Here is a 25,898-nt window from a genome sequence, read left to right as displayed (position 1 = left end):
CTGATGGCCATTCCTCACATTTATGGAGCACGTCCATGTGACAGGCGCCGGGAACAAGAGTAAACAAGACAGATCAGGGAAAGACTTGGCTGGCACTCGTCAAAGGAGAAAAGCAGCTGGGTATCTCTCTCTGTAATGGAGAAACTTCTCAGCATGGATCACGATCAGCTACTGCAGCCCCTTAAATTCACGTCCAGTGCTTCCTTCTCCTTGGATGTTGTCCGTCCTGGAGATAATGCACTCAGGAACCCCCACCTCACGGAAACGTTTCCATATCAAGTATTTCACACTGATGTTGATCCATTTGTTTATTTAGGACTCAAATTAACACTGACCAAACATATTACTAAGTCACTTATTTTCACTTTTCCAAAGTTAGATTTTGCTTCAAAGCCACACATTCACTCACTACATGTATCTTCACAAGGTCCTTGGAATTTCTATTACATTCATTGAAATGCTCCACAATGTCAGCCCAGCAATCCATTTTTCAACCAATAACTATCCTACGTAAGAACAAGAGAGTAAAATTAGTCACACAACTTTTTTTCTCTTCCATCTTTAGCTTGCAAGCTTTTGACAAAACATGTCCTTAGCCAGTCAATGCACTTCAGGAAGTAATAGGACAGAGATGTGTCCCTCCGTCTTCACGGGAAGATAAAAACAGGGGACAGGACAGCTTGGATTGTGTGAACTTCCCCGTGCTATCGATGGCACCGATGGATGAGATCAGACCCGTAGGCTGCCTCTGGCCAGGGGCGCTTATAACTGGCAAACCGAGCTGAGCAGCCATGCCTGGGGCTTCAGCGATCTAAAGCAGAAGCCTTTTGTTTGTTGTGTTCTGTCATGACATGGGTCAGAGTGTCTGCATGACAGTGGGTCCACTGATTCTGCTTCCTCTGTCCCAAGCACGGCCTTGATAAATTCCATATGGTCACGTGAAATGGGGGCCTCTGCACATGTGGGAGGCATTTCAGCCCTAGCGACAGTAACGTGACACTGCACCTAACAGTTTCCGGCACAATCTGACCTGAATATAACAAAGGTCATGCTTTTTTTCTTTTTTTGACAGCAGGCTATTTTTTAAAATCCACACACTTTTCTATTAACTTGACAGCATAGTGTGAAGCACCTGTGAGGCAGTCTCAGCACTGCTGCCTCACTTGGTAACCTCTTCTGCAAACAGGACATTTTGGGGAGGACAATCAAGACATATGAATTCATGTTTGAGACATTCGCTGTACTGCCTGGCCATTTTTTTTTGACCAGTGTTAGTCTTGTGTATTTGATGACATTCAGGATTTAAATAAAATGTGGGAAAGGAAGTATCTATAAAAATTAAATCTATTGCTGGAACAAAAAAGGGAATCTGAATAAAGACTGTAGTTTACGTTTCTAGCATCATACTAATATTAATTTCTTAGTTTTGATAAATGTGAGCTGTTAACTCTGGGGGAAGCTGGGGAGGGTATGTAGGAGGTTGGTACCATCCTGGAAACTCCTCTGTAAATCTAAAATTATTTCAAAATAAAGTTATAAAAATAATCTACGAAATATAAAATATGTAAGGAGAGTATAATAAAGGCTTTGTCACTTCAGGAAATGGATAAGAGGAAGTTGAAGTTCTTCTGAAATCTTCAGAAGTGTTAAAAATAAGTTGCCTTGAAAAAGTAAAAAAATTTAAGCATGGAACTTAAACAAATAGGAAAAATTGAAATACTAATTTTAATTAAATAACTAAAACTGAAAAATTTATAAAATACAAATGACTTACTTTTGTATTATAAGTTATTTTTGGAAAACTGATTTTCTGAAGCCTTAAAGGCATACAGTCCACTTCGATGAATCATTTAATGGACTGGTTTAAACTATGTTCAATGTTTTGTTTTTAAAACGAACTTGCAAATGTTTCTAGAAAAACAAATGATAACTCATTATGCAATTCCATAAAACTTTGGCTAATTTTTAACATCAAAAGCTAATGATAAATAATCAGGAATAACAAAGAATATTAACAAAATAAATTATGCCATATTTGGGAATACCTAATATCAGATAATAAGGATAATAATCACACATATCTTTTAGTTTTAGTAAATAAGTAAAAAGATATGAAATTCAAAGACAATGAGTATTTTGCATGCACATGCAAAGATCTCATGATACAGAAATTATGACTAAGCAGCAACTATCCTCTGTGGGCCAGACCTCTGGGAAGGTTGGGCAGGGGCCCTTGGGGCAGTCACAGAGAGTCCTCTGGACTTACTCACCAGCAAAAGAACACCTCGGTTCAGGAAGTTTGCAGAGGAAGCTGTGTGAAAAGTGCTCAGATATGCCTTCAGCTGCTTCTGAAAGGCTATGTTTTTAAAAGGACATCCCCGTGATAGAACACTGACAAGCAGGAGGCTGCACCCCACTTGGTGGCATGCCTGGGGGGAGCCCCTGGAGGCCCCTCTGGTTGAAGAAACCAGATTCAGATCCCTGGAGTTCATGTAACAAGACCATGTTTAATGAACACCGAAGTACAGATGAGGGCTGTGCGGGCTCAGAGGAAGGGAGACAGCAAGGGCTGCAGTGGGGGGGGGGGGTGCTGTGACACCACTTCCCAGAACCTCTCCCTTCCACAGGAAGTCACTGTCCCCCTCACAGCCTCTCAACAGTCCTATAGGGACAGCAGAGCAGGGTGACTGGCCCCATTTTACAGTTGGGGAAACAGTTCCAGGGAGGCTCACTGGCTTGCTCAAAGTCACACAGGGTTCCTGGTCCATCTTTCTGTACCACTATGGCCTGGCTCAGGGGAGACATGAGCAGGTGGGCAGAGGAGGATGAGCGCCCCACGGGAAGAGCAAGCAAAGTGTGGAGGACAGGGGTGTGGTGTGTGGGGACACTGACAGGGGTAGAGCCAAGTGGGAATCGACCTGAGGGGCAAGACCCCCTGGCATCTGTGGCCCAGGCTGCCCTGGTCCCGGTACAGCCGCTTGGGTGTCTGCTTCTCCCTTCTTCCCGCTGGGGTACCCAGGCCCTCAGGACCAGCTGAGGGAGGTCACAGGGTGAGAGAGCCGCTCCCTGCAATGCTCACTGGCCAGTCTTCACTTGGCACCTACTGTGCATAGGCCCAGGGTAGGGCCAGGCAGGGAGGGTGGGGGAAACCACGTTCTGTGGCCAACCACAGTACTGGCAGAGGGAGGCAGAGGGACGCAGAGGGAGAACTTGTGCTACACAGTGGGAAGAATCATGAAGGAGCCACGTGGGCAGGGAGCTGGGGAAGGTGCAGCCCCAGCGCATGGGCGTGTGGAGCCCAGTGAAGGGGAGGGGGAAGGGCTGGGAGAGGAGAATGCCCCTGAGGGGTCTAGATGGGATCCTGGGGCCCAGGTCACTGCAGCAAAATGGGGCAGCTGCAGGGACTTGCAGGGAGCTAAGGAGGCCCCAGGCTGGAGAGAAGGAGGGCTGAAGAAGACTCCATGGGTCCAGGCTTCTCTGGGCAGGCCCCTGGAAATGGAGCTGGCTGGTTTCGGGTCAGTCAGAGGGCCCCTCCCTTGGTGGCCTCTCCAGGCATGAACACACAATGAGGCCCAGGAGAAGCTTCAGGCTCTGCAGAAACACAAGGATACGTCACATTCCCTCCAGCCCTTCATCCCACTGGCCCTTGGCCTCCCTCAGGAGGGGCCCAGAGCCCTGTACCAATCCTGCCCTCCTCTCTTTCACGTTGCAGTTCCTGTCCAAGAGGCAGGCCCTGGAGGCCAGCACAGGGAGGAGGGAACTGAGTCAGAAGCTCCAGGCAGATGCTCCTGTCAAGCAACAGTCCCCAGGGCACCTGTCAGCTTCTCAGGACCAATACATCTCTAGGGAACTGCCCAGCAGCAGGCCAGGCAGGGGACTGCAGAACCCGCTTGGGAGCCATGCTAAGAGGCACCAGCAGGGGGTGCCACGGACCCACACTTGGTGGCCGGATCCTTCTGCCTTTCCAGCCTCGTCCTTCCTACCCCCGCAGAACTAAGGCTCAGAGGCTGCAAGATGTCACCCTTCCCAGGCCTTGGGCATAGAATACCTACACAGAGCACAGCCAGCGCCTGAGTCCAAGGTAGAGATGGTAGCAAATATGGGCAGGTCTGAGAAGGGCCAGGAGGGACAGGCCTGGCCAGCTGAGGCCCTGGCATCACTGCCCAGCCCACTCCCAGAGCCCGGCTGCATCCTGATGGTGCGACCTATGTATGTTGGGGTGGGGTCTTCATTCACCGCCCCTTCCCTGAAGAGAGGGGCCAGCTACCACCATACCCAACGGCAGCAGCTCGGCCACTGGAGGCTTACGCCTGTCACTGAGTGTCGGGGTCTTGGAAGCCCCAGGCTTCCACAGCAGCGATGAGGAAGTTCTCAGAGCACAGCGGCTGGTTGTTGAAGGTGTCGCAGTGGCCGGTGCGGCCCCGGTTCAGGTCCCCATCGATGTACAGCGCCTGGCCGCCCCCTCCACCTGTGGGATCCTCTGTCAATGGCTGCCCTCTGTCCAGCACTGCCCCAGGGGCTCTCCTCCTCCTGCTCCTGAGCATCTCTACATGGACAGGGCAGGTCCTGAAGCTGTCCCTGCCCCAGCCCTGCCAGAGGCCTCTCTCAAACCACAGGGCTGACCCTCCACTCTCCAAAGTCCCCTGGCCCTCAGCTGGGGTCCAAGCTCTAGGCTAGATCTGCTAATGAGCCCATTTCCCCAGCCTGCACCCTCATGTCCCTGCTCCCGCCTCTCGTGCCTGCCCCACCCCCCAACACTTTCTTCCTCTGCCATCATAGGGGCTCTGCCTGTCTCGCAGGTGAGGCACCTACCACTCATGTCAGCAAGGGTGGGCCCAGCGGCTTTTGCTGCCCATGACCCTGCAACCTCCACCCAGGCTGAGTGACCAAGGGCTGGCAGGAGCCCAGCTGGAGCCGGAGGGAGGCACCCACCTATGATGAGGCAATCGTTGCCCCCGGCCATGAACAAGGACTCAGTCTTGGAGGGCAGGTTGAAGTGCCGAGCAGCCAGGAATGGTGAGAGGCGGTCAGCAGGGTCTGAGGACGTGGAGTGGCAGAGTGAGGAAAGAGTGGTGGTGGGTTCCACGGACACGGGCCTGGTCAGCTCCGGGTGTTTGATGACCACCCACTCATAGCGTTGGACCTCGGGCTGCAGCTGAGGGCAAAGGGGCAGCACAAGGAGCTGGCACCAGCCCTGCAGAGCCCCTTCTGCCCACTTTTCCTCACAATCCATCATCAGCACCCTCTCCGTGTGAGGCCCTGAGCCAGGGGCTGGGAGATGGCACCGCACGCGCGGGTAAAGGCCTGCCTGCTCTCGTGGCACTCATGGTCTAATGATCACCAGCCAGAAGGGAACAGGGAGGTACCTGTGTGGTAACTGCTATGACGAAAGTAAACAGGATCACATGAGTGGGGGTGACGTGGGGTTGGGGGTCAGGCCTGTCGACCCAGTAACTCCCGCAGGGAGACTCACTCACCCTAAACACGAAGCATTCTCCGGTCCCAAAGAAGCCCAGTTTGCCTCCAAACTTATTCCTCTCACTCCAGTCTGTTGACAGGTAAGCTCCACACACCTGGGGAGAAAGGCTCAGGGTGAGGCTGCACCCTGCTTAGGGCCTGCTGGGGGACCATGGTACAGCTGGGGGGTACTGTTGTCACAGCTCCACCCTCACCACTTGAGGGCTAGGGGTGGAGAGTAGTATGGGAAAGTCAGAGTTTGTAGGTGTGAGCCGGCAGTGAGAGTGGGAGGACTGCCTCGGCCACCATTAGCTTCCTGGGGATATTTTCATTTCCCTCTTTGGCCCTAAGGCATGGGGGTAAGCTCCATGTCCACACTCAGGTTGTGGCATCAGCCCCAGGGAGGTGACTCAGATGGAAACTTTCAGGAGGTACCCCTGCTCAGGAAACATTTCCCAACCCCAGCATCAGCCAACAAAATGCTCGATTAGAGAGTCACTTCTTTGAGTGGCACAGCGTTTGCACAAAGTATCTGACAATCAGTCACCTGCTATAATGCAGATGCCCAGGCTCCTGCTGGCAACCCGGATGCAGAGTCTGGAATGAGGTGAGGGACCTATAACTCCCACTGGTGTAGGTCTGGGAGCCATTGAACAAGGAGCCTCTAATGCAAGCAGAAGCCCCTAGGATGGGGGCACGTGAGCTCTGACTTTTCTAGACATCTCAGGGTACTTTCCAGATGCCAGCTACTGCAGAAAGCCAGGCCCTGAGCACTACTTGTCAGGGGGTGGAGGCAGGTAAAGGCAGACGACTCATCTGGCACTGCTGCTGCAAAAAGAGGCAGGGCCTCACTCACAACGCATTTCTGCAAAGCTCCTCTAAACTGCCAGGCTGTTTCAGTAGTGGCCTGGACCCCCAGGGGAAACAGGGAGGCCCTGAGTACTTGGTGGTCACATGAGGAGGCTGGATTCGCCTCTCTGTAGAGGGCCAGCCCTGCTCTGCACCCCAAAGCGCAGGAAGCCTGGGTTGGGGGTACAAGGGAACACCCACCCTCCTTGGGGCATGAGAGCAGCAGATTCCTCAGAGCTTATCAGAGGCCAGGAGCCCAGGCTCCTTCTGGTCCCTCCTCACCTCCTTTTGCGTGGTCTTGATGAGCAGGAGGGTGGGCTCATGTCCTTCACACTGGAAATAGAACCTGGGGGCAGAGATCACACATGCCAGACCTGATGGCAGCCATCACCCTGGCACCCCTTCCCCAGCACCCACAGTGTCTGAGAAACTCAGGCTGTCTGGGGGTGGACCAACCTGGGAACTGCTTTTCCTCACCTACTCACAGAGCCAGGCACTGTGGGCAAGAACTGCAACACCTTGGCCTGGGCACTTTTCTCAGCTAAGATGGAGCACTGGCCAGGAGGCCTGCAGGCCAAGCGGTCAGAGGCCCCAGGATTCTCGGCCTGGTATGATGCAGAGGAGAAGCTGCACAGTGGACAGAGCCAAACATCAGGCGCTTCAGGGAAGCAAGAACCAGAGGAACAGGTCCCTGCTCTAGGAAAGCTCAGAACGTCCTTGGGAGCTGGGCAGCACCGGAAAGCATGTGAGGAGGCCTGAGGCTGCCACTGTGATGGTGCCAGGTGCCCAGGACTTGGCTGGCATCCCTGATGGCCCTGCTAGGCCATCCCTCAGCAGGCCTCCCACACTGCAGAGGTGAGAGTCAGGTAAATACAGCTCTAGCTACGCCATAATGTTTGTGGGGTCATAGACAGTATCTGCCATGTGGGCTGGGCCAGCTCCACCTGTGTCATCCCCTGCAGGGTCACCTGTGACCCGAGCCAGAGCTTCTGAGGCCACCTGCCATTTAAGGCTCTAAGGGGGTGGTCCTACCTGGTAGAGTGACCTTGAGAGACAGTGGGCCCTGGGGGAACCCGGCCAGAATGCCCTGGACGTTGCCAGGGCCTGGCACAGGCACTACCCACAGGGCTGACCTGGCCTACAGACTGATGGAGTCGGGGTGGAGCAGTAGTGACCAAGGCCTGTTGCCTCCAGCTATCCTCTCTGACAGTTCTGAAAGCTCCCTCTGCAAAGTCTGCCTCCTGTATCACCACATTACCTACATGGGGGCCTGGACCCCTGAAGTTTGTGTGGTCCAGGAATAAGAAAAGCCCAGAAAAGGGGCTCCTAATTCTAGGGTCCCCCACAAAGAGGGAGGATGCCCACGTTCAGAGGCCCATTTCCAGCTACCACTGTGACCTCCCGGAAGCGTGGGCAGGGTGAGAAGCTGGGCAGCCCCTCAGCTCACTCAACCCCTTCCACACTGTCCATCTGGCCCTCGGAGCCCAGGCCTCAGGGCCTTGGGAGGGCAGGCCCAGACTCCTCCAGCCTCCTGGGCGTTACCTGGTCAAGCTGTACCCGTGCTGCAGTGAGGAGAAGAGCAGGAGGGGCTGGCAGAGGGCGAACCGCTCAGGGACCCACGACCAGATGTCTCTCATCTCCTTCACGCTAACAATCTCCGAGTGGAAGTTCTCCGCGTGAACAGCCAGGTGCACAAACTGCCTGGGGAGAGTGGGGAGAAGTTCAGAGCACAGATCTGATCCCAGCCCTGGCCGGTCCCCTACCCTGGAGGTATGCAGAGCCTCTCATGGGAGTCAAGACTAAAGTAAACTTCTCACCTATTCAGCCAGGTCAGAGCCTGGTTCTAGATGCCCTCAGGGAGACACGGGGTGGAGCTGTCCCCTAGAGCCCCGCTCCCATCCCGCTACAAAGAGGAGAGAGCACCCAGCCCCGGTGGGGACAAAAGCACCTTTTCTCTCAGAAATGGGGACAAAGCAAGTCAGCTCCAGCAAGACAATGCTTCAAGGCCAGCCAAGCACCAGCAGGCAGGCAGGCAGACAGGCAGACAGACAGAAAGACAGAAGCCAGCCCTGAGAGCCAGAGCAAACAGCCAGGCCCTGGGACAGCCAGGCTGGAAGACAGAGATAAGCCAAGTGTGGAGACATGGTTTCCAGACCTACCTTTTAGAAAGTGAAACACTGAAAAACAGGAGGAAGCAATGGACATGGAAAAGAGGAAGAAAAATAAAACAGACAAGGAGGTTAGTGGCAAGTACTGATGCCCAGGACATGCCTGCCTTTGGCCCAAGAGAAAGGCCTCCACGTCTACAGCACCGTCACAGCGCCTGCCGCTGAGAAGGTCTCAGGACACATGGGCCCTTCCCAGGCCTGCTCCCCAGGGGGCTGTGCCAGGCAGCCAGGAGAACAGCCAGCAAGAGAGCCCGGAGCTGGAGTGGTGGAGCAAGTGCTCTAAAATGACTCAAGGAGTCAGCCTGGCTCACTGCTGGGCCTTCTGGTGCCATGGGCAGCATCCAGCTTCCATCCCAGCCAGAGGCCCCATGCCCAAGGACAGCACCCTGTACCTTCAGCAGCCTGTGACTATAGCCAGGTAGGTCTTTCTCCTTTCCTGTGGTTTTCTACCTACACATGGATGGCTGGCCAGCTGGCTGGCCATAGGCAGAGCCAGAGGCTGGCCGGACAAGCTCACACCTCAAGCCCCCAGTATGCATTCCGCCAAAGCCCCGCCCCACCCAGGCCCTGGTGCCCTGCCCTGAAGCTGGCCACACCTGTGGCCCCAAGGGACCTGCCTACCTCTTCTGCTTGACAGTGATGCCCTTCTGCTTCAGAGCTTTCTCATTGGCCATCTGCAGGAGCTGAATCTCCTTCCGAGAGAAGAGGCGGATGGCAAATGCTTTCTCCAGCAGCTTCTCAGGAGACACAGTCTTGGCAATGTCCTTGACAAAGGTGCGGATGTCCTGCTTCACGTTGTCTGACTCGAGCAGCTGCCCAGCTCTCACCTTGTGGAAGAATTTGAGGATGGCCAGTGCGACGCGGTACAGCACCTTGTAACCTTCCACCAGGAAGACGTCAAAGACGCGAGCAAAGTAGCTGAGGGGCAGCTCCCCAAACAGCCAGCGCTGCCAGTCCGCGTATACCTGCAGGACGTCCTCGGACACAGCCACCATCAGCTTGTGGGCTGCCTGGCAGTACTTGTTCACCAGGTCCCCGAATGTCATGCAGGAAGACTCGAAGGCCAGGAAGCTCTGGTCAATCAGCTTCTTGCTGGGGTCGTTGCAGGCCAAGATGCGGCAGGCCTTCTCGAAGCACTCGGCCTCGTCGATGCTGTAGTGGAGCAGCAGGGCCACGACCGCAGGCAGGGCAGGACAGAAGGAGATGTCCGGGAACTGGTTGGCGATGCACAGCAGGATCTTACGCACAGCGCCCTCGCCCCGCGTGTTCAGGCAGTAGCTGGGCACCTGCGTGTTGTCCACAAACTCAGGCAAAGGCAGGCTGCCACTGCTGTGCTTGCCCACGATCTTACCAACAATGTCACTGTACACACTGGCATCGGGGGTGACTGTGCGGCAAGGGATGTCCCGGATCAGGCGCTGGTACACCTTTCCCCGTAGGGCGTAGCTGCGGGCCCAGTAGCCCTGGCGCGCCAGCTGCTTCAGCTCCTGCAGTTCGGTGCAGCTCAGCTCCTTGGGCCCCAGGTCCTGGATGGCGGTGTCCATCTTGTTTTTGTCCACAAAGCAGTTGTACCCTGGGGAGTCCATCGTGCAGGGTGTGCCTGTGAGGAGGCTCTGGGCTGCTAGGAGGGGGCAAAGAGCAGCTAAATCCAGCAGCCCCCTCTCTGAGGCTCTTCTGCTAACCTGTTTGCCATGCTATATCCTGTAGGATTAAAAGCCATGCTTAATACATGTATATGAAGGTTCACATTTTTAAAAAACAGGTTTTTGTTTTAATCTTTTTTATAAAGTATCAGAAAGGCTTCCATTTAAGGTAAGTGGATATTCTGAGAATTCACTATGAACTCTGGAGTATAACTTCTTTCCCTGGGGCTTATGAAGCTACTGAATAGGTCACACAGATTCTGGGTAGTGAGAGGCAGGCTAGAGATGAGTTTCTGAAAGGGCTTTGAGAGGCTGACCCTGCTGAAAACAACTCTCTGTCCCAGGGGTGGGTGGCCCACAAGGCTCCCACACTTCACCCTGTGGCCTGTGGGCCTTCTGAAGAGGAGCTACTAGTCAAGAAGACTCCATTAAGCCAAGAGATGCTGCGTTTCAGTTCTCAAAGGCTTCAGGCCTTCAACTGGTTTGCATCATGAGGAAGACACACACCTACTCTGCCAGCCGTCCCTGGGTTGGAATTTGGAGGCCAACATTTTTAATGTTCTAAAAATACCAGCTTAGTTTCAGGCAGGTATTTCAGAGAAGAATCATTGGTGGTGAGTAGACATGAGGGCTGAACAATAAATGGAAGGCATTACAGCTTCAAAATCAGACATTTCTGCGTCCAAATGAGCCAGAAGTATGGGGGATTTGGTGCTGCCTCTCCATTATAGGCAACTAATGAGATTCATGCAGACATTAAAAAAATGGGTAAAATGTGCTATCTGGGACTCCGGCTGCATGTGGACAGTGAGATAGAAGCCTACCGTTCAGAACACCACAGTTTAACATCTGTTTTTGCCAAAGGCTACTGCTGTCAGCACAAAAGACAACAGTCTGCCTGCGTACCTCAGACTAACCTTTCTGCCTGCGATGGTACAACTGTCAAGATATCACAAGGGTTTGCTTCAGTGAGTTCTGGTAAATGACCAGATCATTCCAGTTTCTCCTGCATCGAAAACATTCATCTGAAAATATAAAAAGCAAGTAATACTTTAAAAACATTAAGCTGAAAGAACTGTAATGTAAAGCCTCTATGAGTCAGGTGTCTTGAGAAAGCACCTTGATGTGGTGCTTTTTTTATTGTGTTAAAATATGCATAACAAACTTTAACCGTTTTTAAACAGTTCAGTGGCATTAAGTACATTCACAATGTTGTGCAACCATCACCACCATCCATCTCTAAAACTTTCTCATCTTCCCAAATGGGAATTCTGTGCCCATTAGATACTCACTCTCCATTCCCTCGCCCCCACTCCTGGCACCTACCACTCCACCTTCGAAGAACTGGACCACTCCAGGTACTTCACACTAGTGGAATCTTACAGTATTTGTCCTTCCTTGTCTGGCTTATTTCATTGATCACAATGTACTCAAGGTCCACCTATGTTTATAGCATGTATGAGAATATATTTTAGGTTTACAGTAAAATTGAGAGGATGGTAGAGATTTCCCACACACCCTCTGCCCCACACAGGCACAGCCCCCCATTATCAACATTCCCCACCAGATGGTACATTTGCTACAGCTGATGAAATTACACTGACACATCACCCAAATCTATAGATTAATGAGGGTCCATTCCTGCCTGCACATTCTATGAGTTTGGACAAATGTAAACTGATATGTATCCTGATTATAGTATAATTCAAAGTATTTCTGCTGCCCTAAAAATCCTGTGCTCCACCTATTCATCCCTGCTCACCCCTCACCACCAGAATTTCATTCCTCATTATGGTTAATAATATTCCATTGTATGGATAGAACACATTTTGTTTATCCACTCATCTGTCAATGGACTTTTGGGTTTTTCCACCTGTTAGTTGTTGTGAATAATACTGCTGTGAACACGGCTGCGCAAGTATCTGTTCAAGTCCCTGGACATATATCCAGTGACACTGTTTTTACAGGGATCCTTCTGCAGAAAACATTAATTAAAATAAGATTTGTGATATCTACTTAACATGTCCCAGTAGAAAAGCCTTGCCCACAAAAGGACCTGCTGCCAGTGCTGGAACCCTCTTCCCCAGAAGAAAAGAAACCCAAATGGCAGTTGGTTTGTTTGCTCTGTCCTGGGCTGGACAGCAGGAGGGGCTCCCCCTCCCAGGTTGTGAAGGCCAGGCCAACAGGCCCACTCGCATCCCCATGGCCACGCCCAGGCCCAGCACTCCATGATCTTCCATGGATAAGTTACCTATAGAGTTCATATCCTTCATTCCAGGCTCTGAGTCCGCTAGCCTCTGGGGGGACCCCAGGCCTATCCTGCTTGTGGGAATAGAACCTGCTCCTGTTCAGGGCAATAAACATGTTTATAAACAGAACAAGAGCTGGGCAGGACAACACCAACCCTCACTCGACTGGCTTCAGATTCGGGTTGAATATTAAACTGGAAACTCCAAAAACGATTAGTGCACCTTGCAAATTCCTTCAGAAAGGGCCTTCAGGGAGAAGTAGGCCTATGGTTTTATTTGCTGCAGCAAGCGGGCCTGGGAACACACTGGATTCGGAGGGACTCCAAGGCAAAGACATTTGCAGAAGACCCTGAAGAAGCCCCCCCAGATCTCTGCAGGCTCCCACCCGAAAAGATAGCATGGTACTTCCGGAGCAGAGCAAACAAGGCTCGTGATGACCTCCTCAGGCATCTATAAAACCAGGGATCAGGGTAGATTTTTTATTTGCTTATATATGTGAATGCATAATCATGATAAAGTCAAATAATACAAAATTATAGAGTAAAAATGTAAAGTCCTGTTTAAGCTACCCCTCAATCCTCTTCCCTCTTCTAGCTAAAACAATCACCATTCACATTTTAGTGCACATCGTTCAAAACCTTTTCTTGCATTTACATGCACACACATTCAGACCCCAGTGAGACTGTTTAAGCTGGCTATTGGGAAGGGAAAGTCAGGAGGTGGGAAACAGACCAAAACCTAAAGTCATCCGGGTTGGACCTGCACGGTCTAGAAGTAAGTTTCAGAACTGAAGCGATACCCTTCCCTAGTTATTCTGTCTGCAGTTTGTGGCTGTCACACAACACTGTCCACACCTCCTGCTCCCTTGTGGAAACAAGGCTTCACCTGTTCCCCACAGCCTGCAGCTCCTGACAAAGGTGCCAGGCCTGGGAAGGAGGCCATGCTTCCTGGTCGGCACCGGGCGGTCGGGAGTAGAGAAGCAAGGCAGGAGTCAATGTGGGAAATGATTGAATTTAAAGTCAGACAGGCTGAGCTTCAAAGTCCAGCTTTGCTATCTGTCTGGCCGAACCTCAGATAAGCCATGCCTCTCCCCTGAACAGCAGCTGCCTGTCTCTAAACGGAAGTGATGAATACGAACCACCCAACAGACATGAATCCCCAAGCAACACCTGAGGGTCGAGTTCTTACTCTGGACTCACTGACTCGGGCACGGGTGGCAGCCCACTCTCTTTCTCATGTACCTTTGCCTCCTTGGCAAACCAGGGCAGACAGCCAGCAGGCTGGCCGCTCTTCCCAGCCAGCAGAGCCCTACCAGCAGGTGCCCTGGAAAACCCCTTTCCCTTGGCCTCAGGAGGGGAGGGAGGGAATGAATCCTAACCACAAACACTGCACTCACCTTAAGGCCACACACACACACACACACACACACACACACACACACACACACACACACACACACACATCCCTAGTCTCAAGTTCACTGTGGAAGATTGGGGGTGGGGGCAGGGCTGGCTCTCTGTAGTGGCATCTCTCCACCAGCCCTGTGGGAGAAGGCTGGCCCCACCTGCCTGCAGCTCCCTCAATTTGGAATGTAGGAAGGAACTTTGTGTTTTTTGTCCTCAGCTTTGGGCCTAACCTGCAATTCTGGGAAAACAGGAAAAATTCCCCTTAACACCCCGTTAAACTCACAAGAATTGCAGACAGTGATCAGATAGGGACACCACACAGCATGTCTGGAGGGCGGTGGCTAATTTAGCTGGGATCTTCAGGGTGGACCTCTCCCAACTTGAGCTGAAGCAATAAGGAAGCAGACGGAAGAGCTGAGGAAAAGTCACCCTGGACAAAGAGAAGAATGAGTGCAAAGGCCCTGAGGTAGGAACAGGCCTGGTGTGCTCCAGGAAGAGGAGGGCATCCAGTGTGGCCAGAGCACAGTGTGCGAGGCAAGAACAGTGGAAACAACCACGGGCTGGATCGTGCATAGGGAGGAGTCTGCATTTTATTCTAAGTGCAGTGGGACTCAGGGAAGGGATGTGATCCAACGGATGTGCTTAAAAGCCAATTGTGAGGATTAACTGAGACTGTTTATAGAAAGCACTCAGTCCAGCCTGGCATGCCAGGGCAGCTCAGATGTCCCAAGGGCCTCTTACCATTACTGCTCCTTGGGGTCCCCTGGCCTGGCACTGGCTCTGGGATGTCTGTGGAGTGATGGGGTCTGGTGAGTCAATGCCCCACCAGTCCTGTGGAGGAGCCTGAGCATGCCCCCTCCGTAAGGGGGAGGCACAGCCACAGGAGGCTGCCACCAAGGTTCTCTCACACAGCCCCACGAAGGTCCCCTGCTCCCTTTGGAATGACCCCTTCAAATGGCCTCTTTGAGGGACCTACCTCCCCTTCCTGCCTGTGCTGCTGCTTCCTGACCCCGTAAGCCCCTTCCAGTGACCCTCGCGTTCCTTTCCCACACACATACTATACCAGTTTTGAGAGTTTAGGCTACCTAATGGAAAGCAAGTATTTCTTTAAAAGAAAAATAAAAACCTAAGTGGAAATGAATGACATCTACTTCCCTGAAATGTTATCTTGCTGTGCCAGCGACAGCTCCCTCCAGCTTCCCATCCTGTGGTGATGACCAGTGCACCCTCCAGCCCAAATACATGGTCCTGGGTCTGCCAAGAGCAAGTTCACATCAGTCTCTAGAGAGGTCTGAAGTGTTAGCAGCCCCTTCAGCGGCTCCTGGCCTGCAGCCACACAGGCCCTAGGCAAAAGCAGCCTTTCTGAGGAGCGGAGTTCCTGTGAGATGATGTTTTGAAAACAAGAAAACCCCATGGGAGCTCAAATAAACCTCAACTCTGCCCTCCCCCCAAATTTGGGTGAACCCCCAAAGTGTGCCCACAGAAAGAGGGAGGCGGCCAGCTGGGGTGGAAAGAGCCCAGCCCCATCCCCGAACCTGTCAGCTCTGCTCCATCAGGTGTGCAGCCCTCACAAGCGGATTTCCAACCAGGAACAGACAGGAGGAGAAAGGATGTGCAAGGAAGGACAAGACCTCACTATGGACAGTGGGGCAAAAGACAGCCAGGACCATGCCACTGGTTAAGCAGGACCCCTCCTGCACCCTTCTTCAAGGACTGCTGAACACAAATTCCACCTTCAGGTGATTTAGCCTCTCATTCCCATCTCCTCCAATCCTGAGGACAGTCTTGTGGCACAGGGATTCGTTCCACTTCACAGATGAGGAAAAGGAGATACAGAGAGGCACCTGAGTGTCCCCGGCATAGGGAGAACCAACCCTGATCTGTCAGCCTTCAGAGTGATCACAGAGGCCATAGTGTCCTCTACCTAGCTCCCACCTCAGGAGCACAGGCCACCCAGGGTGGTCAGCCCCGCCCACCTTCCCTCTTCAGCCAGTTCATGGCTGGCTTCTCAATGCCACGCTGCTGTCTCAAAACACCACCCTGGATCCAACGAGTCACGAGACCTCTGCCTTTCTCACGGCTTATGTGGGGAACATGATTTTCCCAAACAATTGGATTTGAAAACAAACTTGCTTTCATGTGACAAACAGACCCTCACATTTAAGCCTGGGCGATTCCATCTTAACCACCTGACAACAATGGGTGCCATGTCTCCCTTATAGGCTGCCTCTCCCGGAGGGCCCAGCACTCCATTACAGCTCCCCTTGCCCCAAACTTCCATTCATCTGACAAACTTCTATTCAGTTGCCTTTTCTGGGCAGGGCACCAGGGATATGAGAGTAAAAGATGGCTCTCAAGACCAATGATGACAGCACACACAGTCAGACCAGGCAGGGTGCTGGTGACCACCAAGGCAGGGCTCTGACTCTGCATGAGCACTACAGAAGGGGCAATGCTACCCTGAGTGCATAAAGATGGGGGTGGGGACAAAAGCATAAGGGAAGGCATGGCAAACTGTGGAGCTTCAGGCAGATGACGTGGAGTGGCTGATGGTGGGATGAGAGGGGGCCAGCGGCCTTGCATGCCACCTGCACTAGGAGACTGGACATCACCCCTACACAAGAGGGAGCAGGAGGAGAAAAGCCTAAGCAGAAGGTGACATGATTAGATCTGCATTTTAGAAAAATCCCCCTTGTGGCCATGGAGGAAGGAGGGCAGAGTCCAGAAGTGGGGGCAGAAGGAGGGCTGGGCTGAGGCTGACCACAGAGGATGAAGATGGGGTGGATTCCACCAGATGAGGTGACCTGATGTTGGGGGGCACAGACCCAAGCAATGAACAGAGAATTCCAGTCCAGCGGTGGGGTTTTGGTGGGGCAACACGCAGCAAGAGGTAGCCCTGTGCAGAGGGAGGTTGGTGCTCACCATGATGCCTGCCCACTCCCATGACCCCTGCCCAGCCCAGCCTGCCTAGTCTCCCCCACCCCTTGGCTGCAGTTCAAGGACCCAGGGCTCAGCCTGGCTGGGCCTTAGTCACTATGCCACAGGACAGGGTGGCTTCACTGTTGTGTCTCAGTTCTTCCCCTCTAGTCTGAGCAATTCCACATCTGTTTCCTGGGAGTGAGACCAGGAACAAAGAAGAATAAGGAGGCTCCAGCCCTGCAGACTGGTCAAGAACAGGGCAATGGGCAGGAAGGAGGAGCAGTGAGGTGCTCAGTCCCAGGCTTGAGAATCTCCACGAGACTAAGAAACGCACAATCCTCTCAGGAAGTTTCCCCAGAGTGAAATTCAGAGCATGTGCTATTCAGCTAGCTCCTCAACCTCAGAGACCACCAGTCCCCAGACAGGATGCAGAAGAATGACAGATTCTTCGACACCTAGTGGCCCCACTCCAGCCCTCAGGGTTTGTAGGGTCTGGAGGTGAGAAAAACACAGAAATTACAGGACATGGTTGCTGCCTGTTAAGATGCTCAGGGTCTGGGGACATGGGGCAGCCAGTCAGGCAGAAAACATGGCAGCAGGACAGGGAAGGAAAGATGACCCGTCTGTGGGCAGGGAGGGCTCATCCAGGTGGCTAAGCATGTGGCTCAGCTTGCAAGGTATTTGGGTAGAGGAGCAGGGCCAGTGGGACAGCCTAGGCATCTGGGCTGGTGAGTCAGGCATGGTAGCAGGTGCTCTGAGGGAGAACGTGGAAGGAAGTGGGGGCGGTTGGGAGATATCCCTGAGGCCATCCACCTATGATAGCCACAAGGGGCAGCGTGGGGCCTGGACATGACAGTAGGCCTGGAGTGGGATGCATTCTGAGACAGAGGATGAACTGCCTCTTGTTATGCTGGGACCCTTCTCTCAAGTCCAAGTCAAGTCTGACTTCCTAATGAAAGGCTCAGTCCTCCCATCCATCCTGGGGGAGAAGCCAGGGAAATACTCAACCCCACCCTTAAGAATCTGCCGGAGGCCTGGGAGACACAGCTTCAAGACTGTCTGGAACCCTGGGCTGAGGATGCTCACCTCCACACCAGAGGCCTCAGCGGTAGGATGATTCCCAATTCTGTGGATGGCTGGTGGTGTTGGTGTCACCGACTGGGGTGGCCACAGTCACTAATCCCCCACATTCCCTTACTTTGCTGCCCTGCTTTTTCCCTACTTCACCCCCAACTCCCACCTCTTTTCTTGCTCTGGAACTTGTTTGTGACAAAGAACACCCCCCGCCCCTCATTCTCTCCCTGAATGCACCCTTCCTCCAGGACAGAAAGCAATGTGCTCTCCCCATCCCCCTCCTGCTAGGGTCTCTCCCAGGCCCCCACCCCTATTCCAGCTCTTGGCCTCCTTCTCTTAGCTGCCCTCTGTGCAGGGCATTCCAGCGTCAAGTAGGCAGACCAGGCTCTAAGCTCTCCAACTTTAGAAGCCTTTACATCTCTAATGCTTTATCTACACCCCATCAGCCCAGGAAACTGCTCTATGCTGAGGACACACAAACACCTCACTGTCTCACAGTTGTCATGGAGCCATTCACTGCCCTCCTCCCACCTGCCATGATGCCACCTCCCCTCACCTACCAGTCCTTCGTGGCTTTACTTGTCTGCTCAGCCTGGATCCATCCCTCCAAGCCTCAGCTCCCATCTCTCCTGTGCTCCTGTATCAGCTACCAGGCAAAACCCCCACAAGAAGCCAGTCTGACAGCGTGCTTCTCCACTCTTGCACACCAACTGCAAAGGGGAAAAAATCAGACTACCCTGCTTGTGGCCGTCAGAGCCACCTGGCAGCCCTTCTCTCACGTCTCGCCAGCACCCTCTCTGGTTCCCCGCACTAGCTTACTGCTTCACGCCTCTCACTGTCCTCCAGAAACAGGTGTCAGGAAAGAGCCTACTCTCCTCTCAGACCCTGGCCCTCAGTTTGCATTCCCCTACCCTTGATCCTGGATCTCAGCTCCTGGGGACCTGAACTCTCCTGCATCTCTAGTGCACCCTCTGCCATTACAGACAGGCCCCCAAACCCCCAAACACAGCACCCGATACTCCACTCCAGCTAAGTCTCTCCTTTCCTTCCCAGTCAAGCTTCTGGTGAGAGCAGGCTGTATCCATCTCCTCCCTCCTCGTCCTTCACGCCTTCACCACCCAGCTGCCAGACCTGATACCTCTGAGCCCTTACCTCCCTGGAGCGCCCAGTGCTGACCCCACTGTTCTCAGCTCTCCTCTCCCTGGGCCTCCTGCAGCCCCTCCCTCGTATATGTCTCCTTACCTCTCCTGCTGCTGATGCTCTTGTCCCTCAAATGTCCCTTTTGCTGCAGTCCCTCCTCTTCTCAGCCTAGATTTCTCTTGTGAACTCAAGTCCCATACCTCCAATGGCTTTCCTTAAGTCTTCCAACCTTCACATACTCCCTGTGACACCAGTGCAACTCAGCTCTGACTCTCAACCCGCTCTGCCCCACTCTACCTGAAGCCCTTTCCTGCCCCTGACCCCCCTTCAGGATCTGGCCCTACCTGCCCTCCAGTGGCAGCGTCAGGAACCTTGACAGTGGAAAGTAAGAAAGGCAGAACACACCTGTTCTCCTTTCTCCCCTCAGGCCAAATGGCTTCAAGCCTTGGCCCAAATGCCCTCTCCTTCACCAGTCCTTTCAGCCCTTCCGATATCCCAGGCAGGGCTGAGGTTGGCCTACCTGCACACCACCTCTCCTCATTCAAATTGGTTTCAACTTGGCACACTGTGGTGATGGTCTGCAATGAGTCCGGCTGTTCTACTGTATTGTGGCTTTTGAGCCCTGGTGTCTCACACCAGGAAGGTGGAAATGAAAGAAGGAAATAGATGGAGACTCAGGAAAATCCCAAACCACCTAGGCCCAAGAGAAAAATTTAATTCTAAATAATAACAACACGGAATATTCGCCAACTTGTTCTAGGGGTGTGATCTTCCCAGCAGACATCTTCACACGATGAGAAGGCAGAGCAAAGGGATTTTTCAAATACTGCTGGTGACTGGCATTCCAACAGTGACTACCAGGCTGCCAGAGAACGGGGAACTTGATAGTAGGCCCTTTGCTGATGGCACACAATGGAGGGCACGTGCCAGGTATAAAGGGGTGGAACTATTAAGGAGGTGTTAGTCACAGCACCGCAGGCCAGTTGGTTGGCCAACTGCTGCCGCTGGCCACAAGTTCAAATGCAGGTCTTACCAGGGCACCTGAGCCTATGGGTGGGACCTGAGCAGGGCAGATTCCTAACCTTATCAGCCACTCAAAAAGGTTCCCTAAATCCCATTCTTGGGCAGAACACCTTTTTCCCAGCCAGGTCTGGTCTACCCACAGGCAGGGGCTGGGGTTGGAATGGGGCTCTGCTAACCTGGGGTATTTATCTTCTGAGCTCAGCAGTAGGTCTGGGGAAACCACCACAAAGGGCACAGGAGAAATCAGCTAGCTGCATGGAATGAGAAGCAGAGGAAGAGAACCCAGCTGTTGGCAGCTAGAATCTTGACTGGTCTGAATTCCAAGCAAAGCGCCTGTGACAGGTGTGCCTTGGAAGGCCAGGCACATAGCAGGCTCTAGTCAAGTATCTTCAGACCTGACAACAGAGCTGGGGTGGGAGGGAATCTTTCAGGTTTAATCATTTTAATAGGCATTTGATACACTTCCTGAATGCCAGTGCATCAAGTGCTGGAATACAAAGATGTAAAGCCTAGCCCTAGCTCTCAATGAGCTTCTGGATGTGGGGACACGGGTGTACTGACCATGCCAACTCAGATGCAGATGCTATGAGAGAAAAGCACAGGGTGTCGGGTGCCCAGCCTGTGAGGAAAGATGGGCCTGGAAAGCCTCCCTAAGCCAGCACCTGCCTCAGTTAGATCCTGAACACTGAGAAGGCCTTTGCCTAGGAAGCAGCAGAAACAGCGTGGGCACAGGACAGGTCTTGGAGAGCATGGCCACTTGGGGCCGGGGAGCCCTTCAGCTCTTTAAGTGGGCAGGCCGGTGCGGGTCATTCATGGTGCAGAGTCAAAGACAGCTCTACAGTCCAGCTTCATGGGCTCCAAGAAGCCAAAGGGTCCAAGACAGAGCCCTGGGGTTCATGGGGCCACTGAGGAAGGAGAATGCTCTTGTGGGCTGGGAGGTGGGGAGGGGACAGTCCAGGAAGGCAGGGAAAGAAATCAGAGGCAGGTGGAGTTAATGTATACACCTGGATCTTTCTAAGGCCCACAGGTTAACCAAGTTATGAAGGCTGGAACAATCCTTGAGGAAAAAGGAATTACAGAAGATTATCAGGGAATGATGGCAAACTGATACAAGGAAAGGCTGAAGGGGCAGAAACCAGGGAAACTTTTGGTGGGGACACAGGTAATGAATACATTTAGTACACTACACAGCAGAAGGGCTTTTATTGGTAACAGAATCACCTATAGGTAAACAATAACCCTTAGTGTGTGTGGTATCCAATTAAAATTGTGTAACAATTAGGCAAACACACAGTTTCAGATTATGGGAAACAGGCCAAGCCACGTGTAGTGCCTTCTCAATCACCTGTAAAGGGAGAGCGCAGTCTGGGCGGGATGGAGGGAGAAACCACAATGGCTCACATGTGACCCCTGCCAGCAGAGCCCTGGGCAATACCTGGCTGAGACAGATAAGGTCCCACGGCCAGGTGGGGGAATTTAACTGCACAAGACAGAAGGAGATCCTGTCTCACATGCTCCAAGTGAGTAGGTTCCATAAGAGACAAAGGTAACTGCTAACAAACAGCACTTATCCAGAAGTTGGCACAGGCCTGCAGGGCCATGCACTGCCTTGTGGGCAAACAGAGACTCCTTTTGCAACATGAGCCTTTCCTCAGCCTCTCCTGTGTGCCCCTCACTGTGGGAGAAAGACTGGGGAGGGGGCACTACGCTCCTGGCCTCTGCATCCCCAAGAATTTTTCCCACCAGCTGCTAATGCTGATCTATTACACAGAAACTGGAGTCCTGGAAGGAGAGCAAGAGGACCCAGAGAACTCTGCAACCTCGGATCTGTCTCTATGTCTCAGAAGGTTTTATTTCGGAGATCTAATTGCGAGAAAGGTCTGAGAGCACCAACCCTCTGTCTGGAAGGGAAGGTGGTCCTTTGAGACGAGTGACAATCTGGAAGCTTCCCAAAAGGCAAATAAACATACAAGACAAGAAGGCCTCTGGAATCAATTGTGTGATTTTGTAACTCTAGTATCTTCCATTTTGCTGTTTAACCAACAAACTAGGGCTCTGTGACAGAAATGAAAAACCCACTATTCTGCCTCCATGTCCCACAAAGGCAAGAGCTTATTAATCAGTTTTGTTACTTTATTTCCTCTGTGTTTTATGGACATAAAACATTAGGTACCTCTAGGGTTTGGTCTTCTTTTCCTCATTCCATACACTCTCCCACTCTACTCTCTGGCTTCAGTGCCACACAGGAACAAGTGCCCAGAATGCTTTTGAACCCAGTTTGCTCTCCTTGGCTCCAGATCAACATATACCCAGGAAGTCTCATCCACCCTCAGCTCAACATCCCTGTATTCAAAGTCATCATCCATTCCCAGGCCTGCTCCCTTCCTGCATATTGTGTGTGGCATGGCCCTACCAGCTGCCAGTCAGCCAGTCTTGGAGTGTTCTCTAAGTCCTCTTTTATCCCTAGCCCTTCCCATTCCCACAGCCAATTGTCTCCTGGTCTTGCTCTCTTTTTGATCCCCACTGCCCTTCCTCGGTACTGGGCCTTTTGTCTTGCTAGGTGTGTTACAGTATCCCGTTAGGCACCCTTTACCCAGGGCAGCCCTTCAGCAGCCCATTCTGGCCACAACTGTATGGTCACCCATGAGAGCACAATCTAACCAGTCACAAACAAACCCAAGATCCTTTAGTGGCCCACCACGGCTATCAGGGTAAAATTTAAGCTCGGGCCTGGTACTCAAAGCCTTCCTGATCTGCCGCCAGCCTAGCTCCTTAACTTCATCTCCCTCTCTTCACCCCAACCACCGGAGCTATCCACTGCCCTTCTCCCAACAGCCCGTGGGTGGGTGTGCCCCGTACTTCACACACTGTCCCTTTGCCTGGAAGTCTCTTTCCCTCACATGGTCTTGCCACTCCCGTTCATTCTTCAAAATTTAACTCAAGCCCTTCTCAGGAGCCCCCACTAGAGGCCAGCTGGATTCTACCCCTCTGAACTCATATCAAGCTCTGTCCATTTCTGCAGGTGCACCTACCACAGTGAAGTTCATGGGCCATCTCCCCACCGCACAGTAAGTTCCTCAAGGGCAGAGGTGCACTCAGTTTTGTAGCCACAGAACACAGGGCATCGTGTGAAGTATGATTTGGATAAATGTATATTGAGAGAATAATGAAACTCAACAAATCATGAATTCAAGTTGATTACTGGTCTTATAAGGTGTTGTTTCTTTGATGTTATCTCCTTTTGGAAAGTGACACTTGAAACAGCCACTGAAACTGCTGCTTCGAGTTGAAAAGGACGTCTTTCTTCCCTGTACAGAGTTGTCACAACAGAGAAGGTATGCTCAAACAGGTCAAACTCTGAACAGGGTAAATGTTAAGTGCTTTTTTATAACCTGCTTCATTGTCCTTCTTCACTCTAAACCAGAAACCATCTAAAAGCAAACACTTAAACATATTTTCTGAGGTTGGCTCAGATGGTAATGAGAATTAGGAGCAATACAGTGTGCCCAAGGTCACCTGGCCTGCTGGACAGTCCTGGCAGCTGTGGTCAGTGGTAGCTGGTGGGGCCCACCTGCAGGGGAACTTGCAAATTCAGGGGGTGAATTTTGTTATTGTTATGAAAAGCCTGCCTAGATTACTAGATTACCTCTGTATCCTCTGAAGGTCATCCTTCACCCCGACAAAAAACCACTGCACCATGGTTCATTTTAACAACCATTCAGGGAGAACCTCTGGCCTATTCCCTGCCAGGCAAAGACGAATGCGACATGGTCTGCTTCTAAACAGACTACTCGTAACTAGATAAGCACTTCACCTACAGCTTTATCTGAGGGCTGAGAAGATTAGATGAGGACCAACCTTCAGCATAAAAGGAAGTGCATGTGGGAGTAGTACCACCGGCCAGAAATGGTAACTGTAAAACCTTTGTGGGATTTTTTGATCTTTTCTTACCTGAGTTTGTTTCTCCCAGCCTGTATCCTTTAAAAAGAAAAGAACCTGCACACTTCTTAAAGCCATTAAGTCAATATTTCAAGGTGGCTACTATATGCTTGGGCAAGAAAGTGAAGATGGAACCCTTGCCCTCAAGTAAGGTAAACAGCTACATCTGCCAAATAATAGACAGTTTTTTGCCCATTTTTTCCCCTGCAATTGCCTGGAAGTCACAGCAAACATACACAGAAATAAGAAAAACCACCTTCCAGGGCTTCTGTTGGCTCTGGAAAGGCAGACAGACTCCTGACAGGAATAAACAGCTGGGGGAAAACCTCAACACCAGTATCACAACCACAAGCACTTGGGCCCCCAGGCCTGTACTTCAGGCACACTGCTAACCTAACAGCCTGTGCCTCCGCACAGCCCAGGTGGTCCTTAGACAACCTCCAGCCAATCCAGAAGACCCACTGCTCATTTATATCTGTCCCGAGTGAGGTCACCAGGCTATTAGCACCCTTGCCCGGGGAGGACCCTGACCGGACGCAGCCCCTCCCCAACCTCCAGCTGTGCTTACTCAAGGCTCAGAAAGCACCGTGCCAGGGGCCCTGTGGAAATGCTTCTGTCTCCCTGGCACAGCCTGGAAGACAACTGCCGCCTGGCACAGCGACCACCCAAGGCGGCACCCGCCAGACGGAGCTCAGAGGCTGGGTAGATACCTAGGTGGCAGGTGGGCGGGCGTGTCATCTCGGGGCTAGCGGAGGGCTGGGACTGGAGCAGCTGCAGGTCTTTAAAGGCAGAACATTATCTGAGAATCTGTTGCAATTTCGAGTCCAGAAGAGGATTTCCTACCCCGCAGAGGCGGAAAGCGCCCCAAGGAAGGAGTGACACAGACAGCTCTTTCCGACAGCCGCCTCGCCCTGAGCCGGCCGGGGCGCGGACAGCGCCTGGCGAGGGGCGTGGGCTCTGCCCTTGGGGTGGGTGTCCCGCAGCGCCGAGGCAGGCTTCGGCCCCATCTCACGCCCCGCCTGGCGCTCGGTCCTCGGGGCGGGCTGGCAGTATCAGGTGGGGGGCGGCAGGTAGTGCCAGGCGGACGGCCGCGGGCCCCGGGCGCGCGGGCTCTGAATCCCCGACCAGCGCCACGGCCGGCCCCCGCGCCCCGCCTCGGACCGAGGCCCCGCAGCCAGGCCCCCACGCCCCCTCTGTCAGCACGCCCCGGCTGCAGTGACAGCTGGCCACCCTGTCCTGCAGCCCCCGCGGTCCCCGCGCCGGGCCGTCAATCTCCTGCCCTCCAGGCCGTGCACCTACCTCCTCCCGCGGCGCGGGCCGCGAACCCACCTCCGCCGGCCACACCGCTTTCTCCTCAGCTAGCCGAGCGACAGGGAGCCGGCCTTTCTGCGCACGCGCGCGCGCGCGGCCCCGCCCCCGCTGAGACTCTCCGCCAGCTGCCCACCCGGGGCGCCCGCGGGTCTTGCTCGCAGTGGACCTGGGCATGCGCACAGACGCCGGGCGGCGAGGCGGCGGAGCATGCGCGGGCTCAGCAAGGGCCCGGGTGCGAGGGGAGGGGGCGCGAGTGAGTCGGGGGTGTGCTGCGGGGGCCTACCCTCCAGCAAGACCTGGAGCATCGGGAGTCCGGAGGGGTGCCCGCCCGAGTCGCTGCCGCGCCGGGTCACGCGTAGACCTGGGAACGCGCGTCCGTGTGGGCACGACGTCCGGTCCCAAGCGGGCGGAGAAGGGGAGCAGGGGTCCTCCGGGCGGGACTTGAGCGGTGGAGCCCTGAGGCACAGGCCAAGAGAGACGGCCAGACGGAGACAAGAGACAGGGACACCACAGGCCAAGAAAGAGGCCGAACACAGGCAAAGACGCAGCAGGGACAGGGACACGGACGCCCAACACGGCAGGCAGAGGTGACAGGAGGGACAGACGAGGACCAGAGGCCGCCGTCCTCGTTGGGGGAGGAGTCACAGCGCCCTCTGCAGGTCTTGACACGGGGCGGGGGAGCCAGTGGCATGGAGCCCCATGGGGGTCCAAAGACGTCTA

General features: G+C 53.3%; 1 protein-coding gene across 11 annotated transcripts; it reads right to left on the bottom strand.

The window, feature by feature from the left end:
- Positions 1–290: 290 nt before the first annotated feature.
- On the bottom strand, positions 291–25,291 carry TBC1D24 (TBC1 domain family member 24). Of its 11 annotated transcripts, XM_064478356.1 has the most exons (11): positions 18,326–23,873; positions 14,056–14,157; positions 11,035–11,142; positions 9,096–10,175; positions 8,466–8,483; positions 7,849–8,007; positions 6,589–6,652; positions 5,478–5,573; positions 4,933–5,155; positions 4,276–4,468; positions 291–3,591 (listed from the first exon to the last, which is right to left on the bottom strand). In XM_064478356.1, the coding sequence occupies exons 4-10, from the start codon at positions 10,058–10,060 to the stop codon at positions 4,314–4,316; spliced, it is 1,680 nt and encodes a 559-aa protein (XP_064334426.1). In that variant the 5' UTR covers positions 10,061–10,175; positions 11,035–11,142; positions 14,056–14,157; positions 18,326–23,873; the 3' UTR covers positions 291–3,591; positions 4,276–4,313. The 11 variants fall into 11 exon arrangements, with proteins under 11 accessions (XP_064334426.1, XP_064334423.1, XP_031303527.1 ...); XM_064478353.1 differs by lacking the exons at positions 14,056–14,157; positions 18,326–23,873 and adding an exon at positions 25,167–25,287 and having other exon boundaries at positions 11,024–11,142; XM_031447667.2 differs by lacking the exons at positions 14,056–14,157; positions 18,326–23,873 and adding an exon at positions 25,167–25,287.
- Between the last annotated feature and the right edge of the window lie 607 nt (positions 25,292–25,898).

The sequence above is a fragment of the Camelus dromedarius genome, chromosome 24, assembly GCF_036321535.1.
Source record: "Camelus dromedarius isolate mCamDro1 chromosome 24, mCamDro1.pat, whole genome shotgun sequence".
NCBI lineage: Eukaryota > Metazoa > Chordata > Mammalia > Artiodactyla > Camelidae > Camelus > Camelus dromedarius.
The sequence above is the reverse complement of the archived record's forward strand: the minus strand, read 5'-3'. Positions and strand labels throughout refer to the sequence as shown.

What these genes read in the sequence shown, in the direction of transcription:
- TBC1D24 (XM_064478353.1), bottom strand. Translation starts at nt 10,060, where the DNA reads ATGGACTCCCCAGGGTACAACTGCTTTGTGGACAAAAACAAGATGGAC. An exon ending in GAGAATGCTTCGTGTTTAGG is followed by an intron (nt 5,156 to 5,477) that starts GTGAGTGAGTCT and finishes CTTTGCCCTCAG; the next exon opens with CTGCAGCCCGAGGTCCAACG. An exon ending in CAACGATTGCCTCATCATAG is followed by an intron (nt 4,469 to 4,932) that starts GTGGGTGCCTCC and finishes AGGATCCCACAG; the next exon opens with GTGGAGGGGGCGGCCAGGCG.